This window comes from Cupressus sempervirens, chromosome 5 (genome assembly GCF_028749045.1).
Source record: "Cupressus sempervirens isolate cs-2001-9-10 chromosome 5, ASM2874904v1, whole genome shotgun sequence".
NCBI classification, from domain to species: Eukaryota; Viridiplantae; Streptophyta; class Pinopsida; order Cupressales; family Cupressaceae; genus Cupressus; species Cupressus sempervirens.
In genome coordinates, this window is record NC_143122.1 from 470,664,671 (window position 1) to 470,683,705 (window position 19,035).

Consider the following 19,035-nt stretch of genomic DNA (forward strand, 5'->3'; position numbering starts at 1 on the left):
ATGATTAAAATTGGTCTGATACTGATGATATGTGCTGAACCCAGGAGTTACATAGAGGACAACTGGCAACTATCAATGGAAGCATATAAACAAATGTGGATGCAACAAAACACATTCAAATGAGATAAGGTTGCAAACTAAAGCTTTTCTATTTGTGAGCAATGTAATGTAATACACAAGAGTAGATACTGGACTTGAATGCTAATTGTGCTATTCCTACGAATCAAATCTTGAAAAAGATTATATTTCAGTGATAAATGTGTACAAAAGAGTTACTTGTGGTTCTGCATTAATCTTCATTGAACCGACGAGATGAAGAAATTATGATTACAATTAATGTAGGAATCAATGTTTGCAAAGTTTGTTGGCTTTATGACAAGTTCAACTTCCTTTGCCAAGGCTGGACAGGGAAAGTGAAGTGTTGTTGATGATGTGGCCCACATTGAGGATCTACCTTGTCAAGTAGTACTTTGGAAGTCCAACCTAGTCATCTGCATTTTGCAGGATGTGCAAAATTTGCAAATCACAAGGCTTTTGTTGGGACAGATGCAAGTTTGGCTGCATTTTTCAAGATGTGTAAACTTTGCAAATCACAAAGCTTTCGTTGGGACAGTGGCTTTTCTTGGGAAAGTGTGAACCCAATCCAAAGGAAATTTTTGCTTGGGATAATTTTTCCCATGTGCTCTTTGTATAATGCTTAAAGTAGTGCAAGGTTTAACTATTTCGTAAAAAATGGAAGCATATTGTGCTAGGTTTGTTTGTGGTATTGATTGGACTTGACCAACATATAGTTTTTTCCTTATGAGAAAAGGTAGGATATTTTGGTATTCAATGATTGAACGTTATTTTCCCATTTAGGCAACCTTTTGGCAATGATAGTCCAAAGCTTCTAGTTGAAGGATCGATATTGAAATTAAATAGCAGTGAATTTTAAGCAAATGAAAATCATGGAAGTTATACCCTGCATTTCTTCAAAGAATTCTAGCACATTGATGAGCTTTAAATCTTAAAATGCATTGTAGTGTCGAGTCTAGTTAATCTCATGTTTCACAACCTAAATCTGATACATAATACTATAATAAAGGCTACTGTAGATGACAAAATCAAATAGTTTCACATTAATTGATTTGTTCTGCAATAAATTTGAACTCTTAGAGGTGACAATCTTCACCACTCCAGACACATTACTTATCAAATTGTTCCTTCTGATGTTCAAATTTATACAAATTTGTCTTTTCATAATAAAAAAGGCAATATTACTGAAGAAATATTTCTTTCAAGTGTTTCATAAATCTTTTCAATGATAAATTGATTTCTTAGTTATCTTTCTGAATGCCATTCTTATTAATAATATTGAAATCAATGTAAAATTAATTGAAGACTTACTTTGTCCAGAGGTCCATTACTTACAGAGGTTGGTGTTTCTAGCTTTAACACCTTAATGTAGCATATAACCGATATACTGATCTTTTCTTTTCGTCCCATCAAATGATTCTGAGATATTTTGTAAGGATAACTGATATTGATTCTTAGAGACATGCAATTTGAATTTTCAAATGATTCAATCTTTGTCTGGGATACACATGTCGTTTGAATAAATGAGACATCTAATCCCAATGCTTTAGCTCCTTGACTATATTTGCTTCAGAGGGAAATACTTCAAGGCAATTTTTTTCAAGCTAGACAACTTCTTGTTAAAGGTACAAGTCATACCATAGTAGTTTAGATCAAATTGCCCCATTTAGGAAAGTATGTTGTCATAGTTTTTTCTAAGAATGTTTGGCCTTGAACATTTTCTCTATCATAGATTACTTTCCAATGCAAAGTGTTTTATCTTGGGAGCTAATTATTGATGTTATGTTTACATTGGTCTGAACATTTACCTAATTCTCAAGACAAAATGTCCATGTATTGTATCCTTGATGTTTTCCCTGTTCAATTGACTTGAAGGTGACACATTTATTGCTTGCCTATGGATTGTAGATTACTTGAATTTTTTCTTTGGTTGAACATATTTTAATTGCTTGAGATCAGAATAGCTCTACTTTAAAGCATGGTTACAGGATCACATCTTTGATGCTTTTGTTGATTTGAAACTCTTTCAGCTTGAGGCAGTAATTGAAAAAGAAAAACAAGTGGCTCGAGATTTGCTAAGAGAAAAAAAGAAAGACCAAGCATTAATTGCATTAAAGAAGAAAAAGACTCAGGAAGAGCTTTTGAAGCAAGTTGATACCTGGCTCATTAATGTTGAGCAACAGGTTTGTAATTTAAATAGATTATTTTAAATTGTAGTTTGCTGCTTACTGGTTACATATAAATGTGTTTGTCTATCACATGATTGCTTTGTGGTAGGTTCCATTAATTTGATTTACGTAGTGTGCATTTCAATTGGTTACACTGTTTTATGCCATGGCGCCTATCTTCACGATTGGTCCATGAATACTGTTTTTCCTGCTTGGCAGTTAAAGGAAAAGGGGAGGGCAGCATCAAACTGAATTGGAATTTTATTTTATAATCTCAGTTGAACTTCTAAAGGTCTCAATTATTAATGGATATGGTTGCAGCTAGCAGACATAGAACTAGCAAGCAAGCAGAAGGCTGTCTTTGAAAGTTTGAAGACAGGAACAAATGCCATTAAAGCCATTCAGAGTGAGATCAACTTGGACGATGTTCAAAAACTTATGGATGATACTGCTGAGGCTAAAGCATACCAAGATGTGAGTTGTTTCTATTTCTAGCATTTTCTCTATTCCTGAAGATGACACTTTTATTTCTAACTTGATTCTTTTTCATCTTCAAATAATTTAGGACATAGATTCCATATTTAATGAAGTTTTTTCCGACTTTTTAAGATTTTCCTCTTCTGCTGTTGGCCCATGTATTTCTTTTAGTGGTTGTCTTTTAGCTGTACCCTCCAATTTCTTTTAGATGTTGAAGTTTAATTTTGATCCCTCACTGCTGTAGCTGTCTGTACTTTTGAGTCCCATTGACCCAATTCTGTCTTATATGGACATTATAGTGCTTTCTTTCTTTCTTTTCCTCTCTGTCCATCTATTTGTCTCCCCATTTTAGTAAATGGTCACATTTTTAACTTCTGCAATATAGTTTTACCAAGATTGGATGCTTTTATATTCCTACAAACATGGTTTCAAGACAACTAAATTCTCGGCTCATATATTTTATACAGTTTCAGTTCATGTTTTGGCAATAAAAAAAGGTTTTCTTTGGTGCCAAGTATGACACAAGATGTATCTGCTGCACTGAGATGTACTTGCAAATGTTGAGTGTGCATTAGTGCATCTCCTATTGTCTTCTCAACATCAAACTAAAGCAACAGGAGACAACTTTTAAGTTTATTTATAATTTTATAGAACCCAACTTCAGCATTTCAGAGTATCTAATTGAAATTCGACAACTTCAAAATTTCTTGAAGTTGGCAAATGTTAATGGTTTGACCCGTAATTTGAAACTCATGAATTGGTAAACTACTAAAAAGTTAAAAAACTCAGCAAATTAAAATGTACTTAGATTCATTTACTTGGAGAAACATGGCAAGACTCAACGAGACTTACTAAAATCAGGGCAAAACTAAGTAGAACTTTCCAAAAAAAAATCAGCTAGGTGAGTTAATGGGTGGTTTTTTCATTTTCGTTTCATTCATTATTGCTTTGTGAATGTTTATGCTATAGTTTCAGCAATAAGTAGGTGTTTGCCACATGACCTGAAAAAGCTGTTTGTCCTGAAATGATGTATCACCCTGCCAAGTGGAGAAATCTGTGGGAAAGGATATTCTTAGATGATTTCATTGTCAACACTAAACATTGTTATAGATGGACTTCCCTTTTTTATCAGATCTAATTGCCAATTTCCAAAGTCAATCTTACAGGTCTTAAGTGGTTGGATAACAATTCTATCCTCGTTTAGAAAATAAATTAAATTGCTTAAAACATTTCTACTTGAAAGAAAATTCTGTCTGGCTAGTGACAACTAACGATTGATGATTGTCCTGTCATATAGTTTAGGCTTGCATGTGATTGTTCTGTCAGGTGCCTTATACTGGCCTAAAAACAGAATCATCCCAGGTTTATTTCTGACTCTAATTTCATCCTAGCCATGCTGAAAGGATTTTGGTCCAGATGGGTCTGTTTATTTCTGAATAATTATTTGGTGAGGTTAAATTTTTCTTCAGCATGGAGTGCCCAACGCATCTTTATTGCAAATGGAGGTTATAAAAATTCTCAAAAACAGACACCAAACAAAATTCTAGGTCAAGTAGGTTGAATCGAAGAAGCTCTAAGAGCAGTTATGTTTCATCCCCTTGAAGGATTTTGGTCCAGATGGGTTTTTATATCTGAATAATTATTTAGTGAGGCTGAACTTATCTTCACCGTGGAGTGTCCAATGCATCTTCATTACAAATGTACGTTATAAAAAGTTTAAAAAATAGAAATCAAAGAAAATTCTATGTCAAGTAGGTACAATGGCTGAAGGTCTGAGAGGAGAGAGCAGTTATGTTTTATCCCAGAACCTTTAATAAGCAAGATAGCATTTCTTATTCTATGGCCATAGGTTCCCATCAAATGCAACATGGAAACAGTAAACTTAGCAACTGCTAAACCAATTTGCCACTAGCCCAAGTAGCTTTACATGGGATATCATATATTTAAAAAATAGCAATAACATCTGGAAAACTAATTTTTTTATTTTAATCATGAAACTGAAGATGGTCATTGGGGCAATCTGCATTACATATTAATGTTCTACTCTCAGACTTTAAATAAATGGGTCTACATTTTTCAATTCTGAACTATAAGAAAGAAAGATGTTACCTTGTGATTAATTTTCTCAGTTATCTACATTGTTAGTGTACTTTCTACTCTCAGGTGTAGAGGACAGTTAGTACCTCTAGCTACTCTTCTTAGATTTCTCTGGCGTAGAGTTTCTGCTAGTTCGCTTCACCCATAGTCTAGATCATAGGAACAATCCCACCTTTCCAGATTTTTTCCCCACCTTCAGAGATTGTCATTGCCTATCCTCTTATCTCTTGGGATCGGCCGATCAGATTCTCTTATTCTGAGCCATTTGCCTATGAGTAATATAAGACCATGCATTGCCCTTAATGTGGTATTAATGATGTAGTTGTTGGTCTTTTTAATCTGGGTTTTTCCACATTAGATCTGCCTTTACTCTTTAGTTTTGATCTCCATTAGCTCCCTTGAGTTGTTCTCATTCTTAGCTCTTCCTTTCATATGATTAATTGTATTTGTATCATACATGCTTATCCTTTTTTGACTTGTCTATTCTATAACTTATTTCCTGCCGTGGCTTCAGCCTATCCAGTTTGGTTCTTTAATTGTTTTACTGTCAGTTATTCTTCTTGTAACTCATGGATACTAATGTGAATTCTTTCTTATTTCACATTCAGAGTTTGTATTTTTATGTTATAATATTTTGTTTAAAATTATACCCATTTTGAAAAATCTGACCATGTGCCATGATAGACCATAATGAAGCTTTGGAAACTTGGAAATGTTGTCTTTTTTTTTGGTATTTCTTTCACAACATTTTTTCCAAGCATATATTTCATGTTTTTTTTCCCTTTTACAAATAAATATATAGTTAGAGTATTTTTTTGATTTTCATTTTGATAATGACTTGGATCTTCAATAATTCACTTTTTGTTTTATGCTTCCAGAATGATGGCATGTGCTGCTCACTAATCTTGTTTATAAAATACTGTGTGACCATGTACAGGAGATTAGTGCTGTTCTAGGAGAACGTCTTTCTACAGAAGATGAAGAAGAAGTATTGGCTGAATTTGAGAATTTGGAGGCAGAGGTGAATATGAAATTTCTGTTTAAATGGTTAGATAGGATTATTTTATCAAGTTAGGTAAGCAATCTGACCATTTTGTTTATTATGTCCACATTTTCCCATTTTTTCTTAGGCATGCATTGTTCTCTATTACTGAACACCTAAGAAAACATAATGATATTGGGTTCTGGTTAAATAAACAATTAAAACGTGAAGGTGATTGGGAAGAAAACTAGAACTTAAAGGCAATTGGAAAAAACCAAGTGTACACTTGTTAAGATGTGCATTTTTAGTTTGCTATTTAGACGTTGCCGTTGACTGCTGACTATCACACCATTTTATCATAGTATGGACATTAATTTGAAACGTAACCACATACAAGAATTTCTTTTAAATGGTTATAAGTATGTTTAGTATTTCTTGACTGAAGACTGTAGGAAACATCATAAATGGACGACTAATATATCTTTATGTCATACCTGTATAAATATTATTTATATTGTGGTGAGATATTATTTGTGCTTTCTAGACATGTACATAAGCTAACATGCAGATATTGCCAGAAAGCTGCTAATAAATTGGGTAAACTAGTAGGAAATATGCTGGCTTCAGGACTTCGGTAAGCTCAAGAAAATTGCTTCTTATTTCATTTGTAAACCAGCAGCAGCAACATCAAAAAGTAACAGGACGGCCAGTCAGTAACAAGTCAATCTCGTGTGCAAAAAAATTTGCGGAGTTTAGGATGAACGAAGATTACAAGGAATGAGATTATCCAAAAGGAACATTAATCTGATTGATTTGGGTACTGAACATTTAATACAAAACAATCAAACTGTCCAGAGCAGTAGAGATCTCAACTCTTTTTAGAATGACATGGTCCCCATTGTTTTTTGATTTAAATTATCTTTGAGCCAGATGATCAGAATTGGCATGTCTATTTCTTTTGGGGGCTAGATTTGTAATAATCAGTACAAAGAAACATGACTGGAATGATCATGTATTAAGGGGATATATGTATATATATTAATATCATAGTACAAAACTCATGGTTAACCTTGAGTAGTCGACACCCACCTCATTTCCTATGCCTTGTCTTGGGTTTTTCCAAAATTGGTTTTGAATTTTTTAATACCTACTTTTTTTTTGAGTCATTTTTCCACTAAAGAGAAGAAAAATAATAGCATGGAACATTGGCAATGTTTACTCTAGGGTCAAGGCTAGGGCATTCCAACTTTTAGGTCAAAGTTTGAATGAATTAATTTGAGTTGAATTTTGAACACGGATTGTTACTTTTTAGGATCACTGCAAGTGTAATGGCACTGCTTGTTGTATTGGTATGTGTTTTCCAAATTATATTGAGAATAAGCCATGAAGAGGCATGTCCCATGTCTATTTGTTAATTAGATAATTAATATAATAACAAATTTAATCATAGTTATATATATATATAAATATATATATATATATTTCTCTCGTATAACAATAACTTATATTTCATATATGATGAACACATATATATAAATTATATCCCATATATAATTATATATAGGTTTATCTGACTAAAGCTACCAGATATCAACACTCTCTTAGCTGGAGGATAAACACAAGATAGATATTGCACTATCACTAATATTAGGAATGAAAGTTTTTAAGGATATCTTTGATTAGAAGATATTCGCCATTTTGATGTCACATTTTATAGCACGAGTATTGACCTCTAGAATATTAACATATAATATTCATCAAATACTCTGAGTAATGGTCTACAAAATATCAACACATGATATTTGCCATTTTGAAATCACATGAGTATTGGCCTCTAGAATATCAAGATATGATATTCGCCAAACACTCTAAGTAATGGCCTGCAGAATATCAATATATGATATTCACCATGTACTCTATAAGGTTTGATATCACATTCGATATCATGAATATTGGCCTCCAGATTATCAACATATGATATTCACCAAATACTCTTTGAGTAATGACCTACAAAATGTTGAGATACAAGATATTCACCAAATACTATGAGTAATAGCCTCCTGAACATCTAGTCCCATGATATTCACCAAGTACTTTGTGTAATGGCCTACAAAACATCAATTTCCATAACATTTACCATGTACTCAAAATGTTTATAAGGTATGTGCACATGCATTCTCACAATGCGTACCATATAAACATCCACCATGCAAATTATAATCTATCATGATCTGCATAGACATCGTAAGATATCCATCATAATAGAAAATTAAGTTATTGTAAGATCGTCACCTTTCAATAACTTTTGCAAATACAAGTGATAAACATTTGGAAGTCGCCACTTCCTTATGATGTACACATGGGATAGGCACATTAAGGTCATATAGTCACACACAAGGACTTTTGAACTGCCTCTGAAAATCAATCATCTGAGCTCGTCGACCAAAGTTGTCTTTGATGAAGTATCATATTCCCTTTGAATCCGATATGATCAGGATCTTCAAGGATCAATTGAAACATATCCTCTATTCGCTTCTTCAGATGAATGTGTCAGACTCCCTCTGAATAGCAATCTTCTGAACTCCTTTACCTTAGAAGTGACAAACTCCCTTTGAATCTTATATCAAATTTCCCGTTTTTCTACAATAACATTCTCGGGGGGAAAAAAATCAAGGCAAACAGCTCTTATAGTACATATAGAAATACAAATAAAAGAGAGACTGCAGTGGGTTGATAAATGTAATACTCAAGGAAAATACTTATCTGCACATCAACATCCTTGATTGTCCTCATCATCACCAATGTGTTCATTTTATGACTATCTAAATTATTGATGCCATTGTTATATGTATTATTAACTATAAGGTGTTACAATTTTCCTCCCTGTATCACAATACTATTTCTGTAGCAAGTGCCCATCAACATCCTTCCTGATGTAAGAAGCCATACGCACCACAAAGAGGCATGCTGACCCTGTCTCTACCTCCACATGACAAAAGTGTTCGTCTGCACATGCACTAACTATTGCATATATCTGAGCACACAGCCTATCTCCTTCTGGCTCAAGCCTCATTGGTATGGCTCCGTAATGTGTCCAATGCCCATGCATGAGACAATGCTCATTTATCATCATGTCTACTAACAGTTACAATTCATCTTTGGGCAACGTATAAGTCAGCAGTAGAATGTCCAGTAGGACCAACACTGCCCTGAATTACAACCATGGTTCCAACTGCAGTTGCTAAATATATAGCCCTTAGAGATGGAGGCTCTCCTTCTGGATGGTACCTATTTTGCATTGCCTAGAAAGCAAGTCATAATCAACACTGCACACCATCTAGAAATCAAATTATATGATGCCAATCTGCCAATACATTAACTCCCGCTTGTTTCAACTGACCATATATAACAAGCCACTTCATTCAAATTTCACAATATCATTTGCTTCATTCATTATTTGTGTCTTCCTACTTTAGACTCGAACTCCTTTTCTTCTTCACCATGACAGTATTCAGATTTGCATAGAAAATGACCCACCAATGCAGACTTCTTGTTGCTTAGATGCACATCGATTCTGGAAGTAGGAATACCACGTCACTCTCAATCTCTGCGCTTCCAAGGTTCCACTAGCAAATGAGACGTAACTAGTAGCGATCACTGTCTTCTTCCTCAAAAATGATTCCTCACTGAGAACCTCACCAATCGAAGAAAACATAATTCACAGAATAGGCTTGCGCACAAAAATATTTCTTCCCCTGAGTATAGTCTTATTAATACTCAGCCTTTGTCTGTCACCGCTTTTAAATGGCAAGAATTGATATTGATACATTCACGACAATATAGGTACTATGCATCAAACCTTTGAATAATTCGCTGCCAGGCTGAATCAGGACCTGCCAAATTAAATTTTAAAATACAATATATTTACAATATATCGGACTTTGCTGAGGTTATTTATCTTAGCGTTGCAACTCCTTGTTCATTCCGCAGTCTAATTTTGTTAGACTCCAGTCTTATATATTAATCCCCAACTATAATTATTAATCCTCAAATCTAAACTTTGTTGGTAGAAATAATGTCCACTGTGTCCACAAAACAAAATGTTTTTAGAGTGAAGCGACAACTCAGAACCTTCAAGGACCTGAACCTTGTGTGACACTGAAATAAGCCAGTCACAAGAATTCTCACACCAATATTAATATAACTTATGGTGCTAAGGAAATAGGTGCAGAATGTTAATATTTACTCTCCGTTTATGATTTTATTTCAATTGCTAAACATTATTGAAGTCTTTTAAGAATTTATCTCCCATAGAGAGATGAAGAAAGCCAAATGATATTCACAGCAATGAAAATATTTTCAATAATTATCTGCACATTCGCGCCCTTTATCAAACTAAATAATTTCTAGTGTCAATAAATCTCTCTGAAACAAGCTAGCAGGCAAGACCTGCTCTGATACCATGTTAGTTTTCAGGATCGCTGCAAGTGTAATGGCATTGCCTGTTGTGTTGGTATGTGTTTTCCAAATGACAGTGACCTCTTATTTATATTGAGAATAAGCCATGAAGAGACATGTCCGGTTTATCTGACTGAAGCTACCAAACATCAACACTGATGATGGTTTTTGTTTTAGTTGTATCCTAATGAGGGGTCATTATAGAACATTGGGTCACCCCTAAAATAAAAGGTTATGTTCAATGATTATAATTTATAACCCTTGCCTTCTATTGTATGTGTAATGTTTGGGTTTCTCCTTATTTTCCATAGAATCACAATTGCACAAATTATGATTAAGCTTACACCTTACAAATAATTTTTCCGCAATATTATGATCTTGGATTCATATTCTACAATCACAACATGAAAGACACACACACACACACACACAGTTGTAGTTATATTCACTGGGACTAGTCTAGTTGCATCATGTTTAGAGTATAATCACCTTGGGGAGAGACACATGAGGGTTTCATCTGAAGCCATTTCTACACCAAGCCTAGGAGTGGATGTCTACCACAATCCTCTTACTTGACAGCTTGCTAGTCTCATCTTTACAGAGAGTTGCAATCTCGTGGAGTTAGGCAGAGGTTGTAAGGGATTACTTAACTCTATAAGTGGCCTCTTTGCTCTAGACCGCAATTTCTAGGATGATCTACATGAGTCTGCTCACCACTCTTCTCTTACACCTCAGGCCATTTATCTCGGAAGGTTGATTTCAGACAACATGCATATCGAATCTCTATTCCCATCTTGTGGAGTCCCGCGGAGGTTGTGGGGGGTTTCTTGGCTTCGGAAGTGCTCTTTTTGTCCTAGGCTGCAATAGTCTTTTTAGGACAGCCTACTTACGAGCCAGCGTGCCACCCTTCTCTTACACCTCGGACCCTTCCCTTTAAAAGGGGTTTAGTGATTTGTGATGATTGATGATTTGTGCTTGCAGATGTGATGGACTGTGGAGTATGTTCGATCCTTGAATGACCTCTCTTTAAGATCTGCATCAATTTCCTTATATATATATACACACTAAACCCTTCACTGACATGTCCCTCCGTCAAATTGTCACAACTTCCACACTTATTGATCTCCTCATAAACTGCACCTTTTGGATTATATTTTTATTAATTCCATAAATCGCTGTCTATAATTAGTCAAAATACAAATGGTGATTATTATCAATGCTTTGTTAATGAGTTGCTGCTTTTATTCTTATATTGCTTTTCTTCTTATTGGTCATCACTGTCTTAATGATTACTGTTTTACCTTCATTACTCAGTATCACGTCATTACTACTGTGTGCTGTTTATTGCAGATTGCTGCTCCTAAACCATGACTTCCTATTAGTTCTCCCATAACTGATTCGGATTGACCTACGTTTGCCAATAAATTCATATCTTTTAGGTTCAGTCTAGATATTTTCTTATTCTAGGTCCATCAAAAATAGAACCACAAATGAAGTATATGCTTGAAACTGAAGAATACATATAAATGTATGAAGACATGAAGTATACATATAAATGTATGAAGACACGGAGCATATACAAAGTATACACACATTGTTAGATCTGCAGTGTGTTCAATCCTTTAATAACCTCTCTTTCAGATCTGCAGTAATCCCTCACTGTATATCTCCTCATAAATCACACCTTTTGGATTATTTTTTATTTTCATTTCCCCAACATGAATTACCTAGACGAGCATCAGATAAATGTCCTACTCATAAGACTTCACAATTTTCTGCAATTATCAAATCCATGAAGCGATTAAGATGATCCAAAATAAGTAGCGACCCTCAATTTAATGTAGTGATTATGAATAAACAGGAAATAGCGACAAGCTTAGTGATACACAGCGATCAGAATATTAAACAATGCAGTGATATGATTAAAGAAAGGAACTACATCTATCAAGATGCATTTACATTTTGATGAGTAACAATTAATGAAGGGGCATCAAGGAGGAGATTTGGCCCTTCACAAAGGGCCGGCAATCCCAAAAGCTGCATTTCTTGAGGAGATTAAGAAGATATAAAGCTGCAGTGGGTGTAACCAACAAAAGGCATCGTAAGGTAGCAAGAAGGTGGCTCAAATCAGCGATAAAGAAGAGCTGTTTCAAGAGATTTCAAAACAATGAAGCAGCACTAAAGACTTCTTAGAGGCAAGCAATTGTCCACAACAAACAATAATAAAAAGAGTATGTTAATACAGTGACCAATATCGGAAGAATAACTACAATTAAAACAGCATGATAGCTAAAAAAAAATTAATGATTTGCCAAAAGGTGTGATTGAAACTAATAACCAAAATCGAGTGATTAAGGTATATATGGGGAAATTAATTATAAGCAGTGATTGTTTATTATAAAGGGCAGCAATTCAATGAAAGAATATTCAAGAAAGGATGCAATGTATTGTAAGACTCCAAAGGTGGCCAATAAGCATTAACAAAAGACGTGATAAAAAATGGACACCTCCTTTGTGCCAAGGTCAACTCCCTCCTGAGGAGTACGCATCCTTTATAAAACAGTATATGAAGAATACAAGAGAGAGCTGAAAGTGTATTCAAGGAGGGAGGGTATCAATCAGGACTAAAATAGCTGATCGGAGCAATAAATGTATTCATAACTTATCTGCTTGCTATATCTACTCATTGGTAAAAGCCTAACTCCGGGACATTAGATGCACAGTCCTATTTAATACATTTTTCTGAGATTAGGAAGTATGCACAGAATATCTAGTTCTGTAGATTTTATTTGAAGCAGTTATTCTATTCATTGCATTCCGGTATGGAAAGATGAGCAGTTTCGAGAGTGAATGCAGTATTAGAATGATATTTGCGGGGGCAATTTCCAGAGTGCATTTTGTGGGAACAGATTCCAGAATGGAACAGCCTAAGATACTCTCAGAACATATGATTATAAGGATAGCATACAGGAAGGACAAAAATCAAATAAGAGTAAGCGTATATTTAAAGAAAATTGTCTTTTTAAAAATTTCTTGAAGACTTCACAAAGTTCTTTGCTATATAAGGAATGGAGGTATCAAGCAGAAAATATGATATATATCAGTCCATCAAAAAAGGAGAATCATTAGGCATCCGATCAAGGAATAAGTTTTTGGAATTACAAGTAATTTACTATACACTAGTTTTAATTACAAGTAATTTACTACAGTAGTTTTACATACTGTTGAAGCACATGGCTTTAAATCAAGATAAGTTCTATCTTCTGAATTATTCTTAGAATTTTAAGCTAAATATTATAATGAAATGTCTTCATTTTTTATAAAATTATATTTATAGATGCATTGCAATTATTATCTCAATTGGAATTATTGTTTCAGGACTAAATTAGAGTAAATCCCAAAAAGGGACATTACATTTATTAACTCCACAAATTGCTGTCTGTTACAAATTTAAAAGTCCAAAAATAAATGATAATTATTATTGCTGCTTTCTTGATGTAGTTGCTTTTCTTATTCTAATGGTAGTTTCTTCTTTTCATCTTAATGGTCAACCCTTTCTCATAATCACTGTTTTACCTTCATTGCTGTGTGTTGGTTATCCCATCGATGTCCTTAAATGAAACCTCCTACCCTTTATATCTTTCAATGTGGGGGAGAGTCCCACCTCTTCATCATGTCAGCTTCTTTGCAGTGGTCACAATCTTTCACAATCACCACCATTTGAAAGAGTCACAGACCTTAAACATTTCTGCTCTTTGAAAGAGACACAACCCTTCATAGCTTTTCACAACCCTTCGTAATTACATCTGAAAGAGTTATAACCCTATGTTGCTGCCATTTGAAAGAGTCTCTTCCTTATTTTCTTCACATTCTACATTCTTTTATTAATGCTTTTTAAATTCCTATGCTCTCCTCCCTTCTATATCTTCAATATGTATCTCCTGACCTTTCACTAATTTAATTAGCTTTTAATTATATTATATTACAGTTTATTATTACTTAACTATTTTTTTAAATTTTCATTTATTTATTAAATCCTATTCCAGAAAGGGACATTACAGTAGGGACCAATTTTATGTTTTTTTACCTAAACTGCTTAGGAAAAAGTAAATAATTGTATTAAAAACCGATCTATGTTTGAGTTCGATTAGTAGAACTATATATATATATAGCCCTTACCTTATTAATGTACACCCTTATATTATGCATCAAAAAGCCTCATTACATCCAGAGCCCTTACCTGGGCATATATTTTCAGCAAAAACTGGAATATCCCAGTCTACCTCTACTCTGCTATCAAACTAGAGGCCATCAACACAACAAACTGGAGGCAATAGTACGAAATTGGCCCTCCACAGCAGTAGACTTCCATGTTCATATACATCATATGCTATTTTTATAACCTACAATACCTACACATATAGAATAGACCAAAGACAAAATTTGGCATGTTGGGTAGGCACCAACACAGCCCAGAGCAGCCACCCAGCTCACACATCTTCGTCCTTGTTCTCTTCTTCATGTGGATCTGCATCCTCTTCCTCAACCAGTGCAAGTCCCATTGGCAAGCACTTGCCTCCACCCCTTCAACACAGCTCTTGAGAAAGTTAATTTCAATCTGTGCCTGACTTCCTCAGTGCCACTCGAACACCCACACCTCACATGACCATATCTTGTTTTGTGTTCTCATACTTCTTGCCCATCACTCCTACGATGTGTGATCAGTCTACGCCTTGAGATTACTCTCTCCAAATAGTCCCTGAACCCACTGCACCATTTTGACCAGTCCTACTTCTGCATAAGTTTCTCCACAGTGCTTAAATATATTAATTTTATCTCTAATCTCTGCACTATGTTTGACATCCATTTTCTTTACCAAAAAAATGATGGAAGCCAACATGCTAGAACCTATGTTCCCCCAAGTTTCCGGTACAGGGACGGTGGGGGATGGCGGGACGGGTTTTCGGGACGGCAAATTTTTTTGGTGATTTTGGGGACGGGGGGGGGATGGGGATGGCTATATATATAGGAACATTTTAAAATATAGTATATATATTGAAATTTGTAAATATACATGTCATTCATATGAAACTAAGCACAAAGCATGTCATTTAAACATTATAGAACCATAACATACAACATTTGAATGCCATCTATGAAATAATATCCGATTTTAGTATTTTAGTATTTAGTATTTTAGTATCCAATTCTCAAAATGCATATCAATACAATATCAGAGAACACTGAACAATGAACATTAAGTTATTAACCATTGTCAATATCATAAGACTCATAATGATAAGCATGATAAATCATAAATCTGAAAATCAAAATCAAAATATGCCCAAAGCTGTAGGCTGCCATAAAGTAATAAGTATCATATAATCAATGTATCATAATCATGTTCATGTTCAACATAAAAAGCAAAACATAGAAAATGAAGCAGACTGCTGCTCCTATTCTGTCTCTACTAATCCATGGCATCAAAATCAGAATCCTCCTCACTGTCATCCTCCATAGGAAGCGTAGTCTCATCTAATGGAACCCCAACCAGTCCTGGTGCTATGTCATCCTCATCTATCTGGGCCACATCTTCAGGCTCAACATCCTATCGCAAAGCTGGTGTCTGTCTATACTTTGGAGTCTGGCGATCAGCAAGTCAAAGAGCATGATGCACTGTCACTAGCTTCTTCGCTCTTTTAGAGGTAAGTCTATTCCTCTTGATAGAGTGGATATATGAATGTGGACCAGTTCCTCTCTGCAGCTGAAGAACTAGCAACCTGTGAAAGGAGGCGACCGGCAAGTATCTTTAACTCAGGTGTATCTCTCCCATGCCAAGTCCACCATCCAATAGGATCCCTCTGTGCCAAAACAACTCTATCCAACCTTGCTTGTGGCTTACCCAAGTTTGGGCCACGAAGGTTGGTGAAGCCAAGGAACTGTGCACGAAGAGTAGAGGCATCTTGAGCTGAATACATCTTATCAATTGCTTTTGTGAAGCCATCCAAAACCTCAGGATCATCATGTGGGAGGCCCCTTCCACCCAACTGTGCATACCATTTGGGATTTAGAGCAAATGCTGCCATATGAAGTGGGGTATTCCTTATGTTCCACCTCCGCGTCACAATAGGCCTAATATGCTCCTCATAAAAGCCCAATGTAGGATCCTTTGCCGCAACAATTCTTTTCATCTTACCCAACATGCTGTCAATAGTCTCATAGATCTCTCCTAAACTAGGAGCATCAGTATCAGCATATCTAATGACATCAACAATGGGTGCTATGACAGAGCAAATGTATTTGCAAGATCAAAATGCCAAAAAAAAAAAAATCAGAATTAGAATTTTAAGAATTTTAAGATTATTTGTAGGAAAATCAGCAAGCAAAAGACTAATAGTAAATTTAGAAACCAACAACTTACTTCATTGTGGACCACCAACTCTCATCAAGGATCCTTTGCCTCACCGCTTTTCCTTCAGTGGACTTAGAATGAGACCATCGTCCCCACTCTGGATTCACCACCATCAATTGAAGAGCCTCATACACCTCAATCATCCTCTCCATCAAGATGAAATATGTGCAATACCTATAGCAACAATTAAAAATTAAAAATTTAAACTTAAACATTAATGATTAAAATTTAAAACAAAAAGCATCACATGTAAGTAAACTTATAAATAATTTTTTAAAATAACTTAAAGTTAAAACAAACTAAAAGTAAACTATAATTATAATTGACATACCTTGTCTCGGCTGGTTTGAGGAACTCCTTCTTAGAGAAGGACCTGAATAGAGCAAGTGAAGTGTGGTGGTTGCAAATAAACATTTGCACTTCTCTAGCTTCTAGCACTGCTTGCTTCACCCATTCAATCTTCCCTATGTCCTTCAATGCATTGTTCAAGGAATGAACACAACAAGGGGTCCAAAATATGTGCCTCTAAGCACCCTCTATCATCAAACTTGCTGATTTGCACACAGGTGCAGAATCTATGATAACCTGTACAACATTAGAGGGCCCAATCTCCTCTATGGCATCTCACAAAATGGTGAACTGAAAATCTGCATCCTTCTTCTTTCCTGAGCAATCTATGACTCTCAAAAAATAAGAGCCAGCAGGAAATGTGACAATGATATTGATGAGTGGCCGATGTCTAACATCGGTCCACCCTTCCATTACAATAGAACAGCCTGTCCTAACCCAAGTGCGTCTCATATCCTCAAATAATAAAGCAACTTTTGAGTACTCTTCATCTAGGATAGTGGTTCGTAGCTTATGCTCACCGGGGGGCACAAATGAGGAATTCATGCTCATAATATCTTTCACCATTTGTTTATAATAAGTGGAACGGGCTGCATTATATGGGATACCATTAGCAACAAAGAATCTACCAATGGATACCTCACACTTCTCATTTGCCTGTGCATTAAACATACTTTCCGCCGAGCCCTTCTCACTACTACTTATCTTTCTCTTCCCTCTAGATCCACTAGGGCTGCCACTAGTACCAATGGCGGATGAAATATGCCTAGATGATTGTGAGGGAATGGATGGTGATGTCACTGTCAAATTTTGCCCTTCCATTTCAGCCTCTAAGTGCAATCTTTGACATTCTAATTTTTGTTCATCGGTTAGGTTAGGACAAGCTTTGACTCCTTGGCATTGTTAGAGTAATTATTTGTTCTAACTTATTAATTAAATCACTTTGATTTAATTAATTAAGTTGCCTATTACTCTAGTTTTCTTAAGCTATCTTGTAGGTGCATATAATTAATATTCTATTAATTATATTGTGCAACCCTAGCTTTTTTAGGCTTTAGTTTCCCTTTTCGGGTTTCGTGATTCCTTTATAAGGATTCACCTCTTTGTATTTTATTGATTCACTTATTGGATTATATGAGATATTGCTCTTTGCATGTCCATAAGATGGATCTGGCTTTTTGGCCTCCTTGATTTTTCCTTGCCTCTGTTCTTTGCTTCATCCATGTGACAGGTTTATGCATGCAGGTGTTCTTGGGAGATTAGTTTTTCACCTAATCTAACATGGTATCAGAGCTAGTTTGCTGCTTGCTGTTCGTGGTTTGTTGAAGCGTTTCAGAAGCTGCATTTTTCGGAGCAGTGGGAGGCTGTACGGACAACTTTTTTGAAATTTTTTTTTTGGAGCACTTTGGGCTCAAACGGACGCTTCCATTGGATTTGGAAGGCCGTTTGCAGTCAAAATCCATATAAAATTTGTCCATTTTGGACACCGTTGGTCTGGGAGGCAAATTTTTTTTGTCCGACAGGGCCGTACGGCCCCCTGCACGCAGTACGAGGCGTCAAAAAAAAAAATTGCAAAAAAATTTTTTTTTTGGCTGTTTAAGCCGCCGGCGGTTAATTAACCGCAGCGGAGCCACTAGCGGTCACCGCTGACGGCCACCGCTAGTGGTTGCCGCTGGCGGTCTGCCAACGGCCCGCAGCGGCTCTGCCGGTGGTCCGCCAGAGGCCCGTAGCGGCTTCGCCGGCGGCCACCGCCGCAGCTCCGCCTCGCGGCGGCTCTCCTCCCTCCCGCCGCCCAGCCGCTGCTCCGCCGACGGTGGAGAGTTTTTTGTTTTTTATTATTTAAAAAAAAAAAAAAATAATTTTTTGCATTTTTCAGAGGCCCTGGAGGTTTTTTCTCCATAACTTGAGCATACGGACGTATTTTTTCAATCCGAAAAATGCGTCGGAAAGCTGGTTCCAAGACGGAGATGCTGGTACAGGTGTTTTTGGGTTTTGATGCAGTTTGGTTGCCTGTTATG

General features: G+C 35.8%; 2 protein-coding genes across 2 annotated transcripts in view; one reads left to right on the forward strand and one right to left on the reverse strand.

The window, feature by feature from the left end:
• Positions 1 to 19,035, forward strand: part of VPS20.2 (vacuolar protein sorting-associated protein 20.2) — a 55,596-nt gene that overhangs the window by 28,349 nt on the left and 8,212 nt on the right. Inside the window, exons 2-4 of the mRNA XM_089831341.1 lie at positions 2,106 to 2,258; positions 2,565 to 2,717; positions 5,755 to 5,838. Of these exons, the coding sequence (XP_089687467.1) occupies positions 2,106 to 2,258; positions 2,565 to 2,717; positions 5,755 to 5,838 (390 nt within the window). The remainder of the gene's footprint in view (positions 1 to 2,105; positions 2,259 to 2,564; positions 2,718 to 5,754; positions 5,839 to 19,035) is intronic.
• Positions 15,585 to 17,350, reverse strand: LOC149556799 (uncharacterized). The gene is made up of 2 exons (XM_089785918.1): positions 17,001 to 17,350; positions 15,585 to 16,843 (listed from the first exon to the last, which is right to left on the reverse strand). Exon 2 carries the CDS (start codon positions 16,458 to 16,460, stop codon positions 15,969 to 15,971), a length of 492 nt encoding a protein of 163 aa, XP_089642044.1. The 5' UTR covers positions 16,461 to 16,843; positions 17,001 to 17,350; the 3' UTR covers positions 15,585 to 15,968.

What these genes read in the sequence shown, in the direction of transcription:
- LOC149556799 (XM_089785918.1), bottom strand. Translation starts at nt 16,460, where the DNA reads ATGTTGGGTAAGATGAAAAGAATTGTTGCGGCAAAGGATCCTACATTG.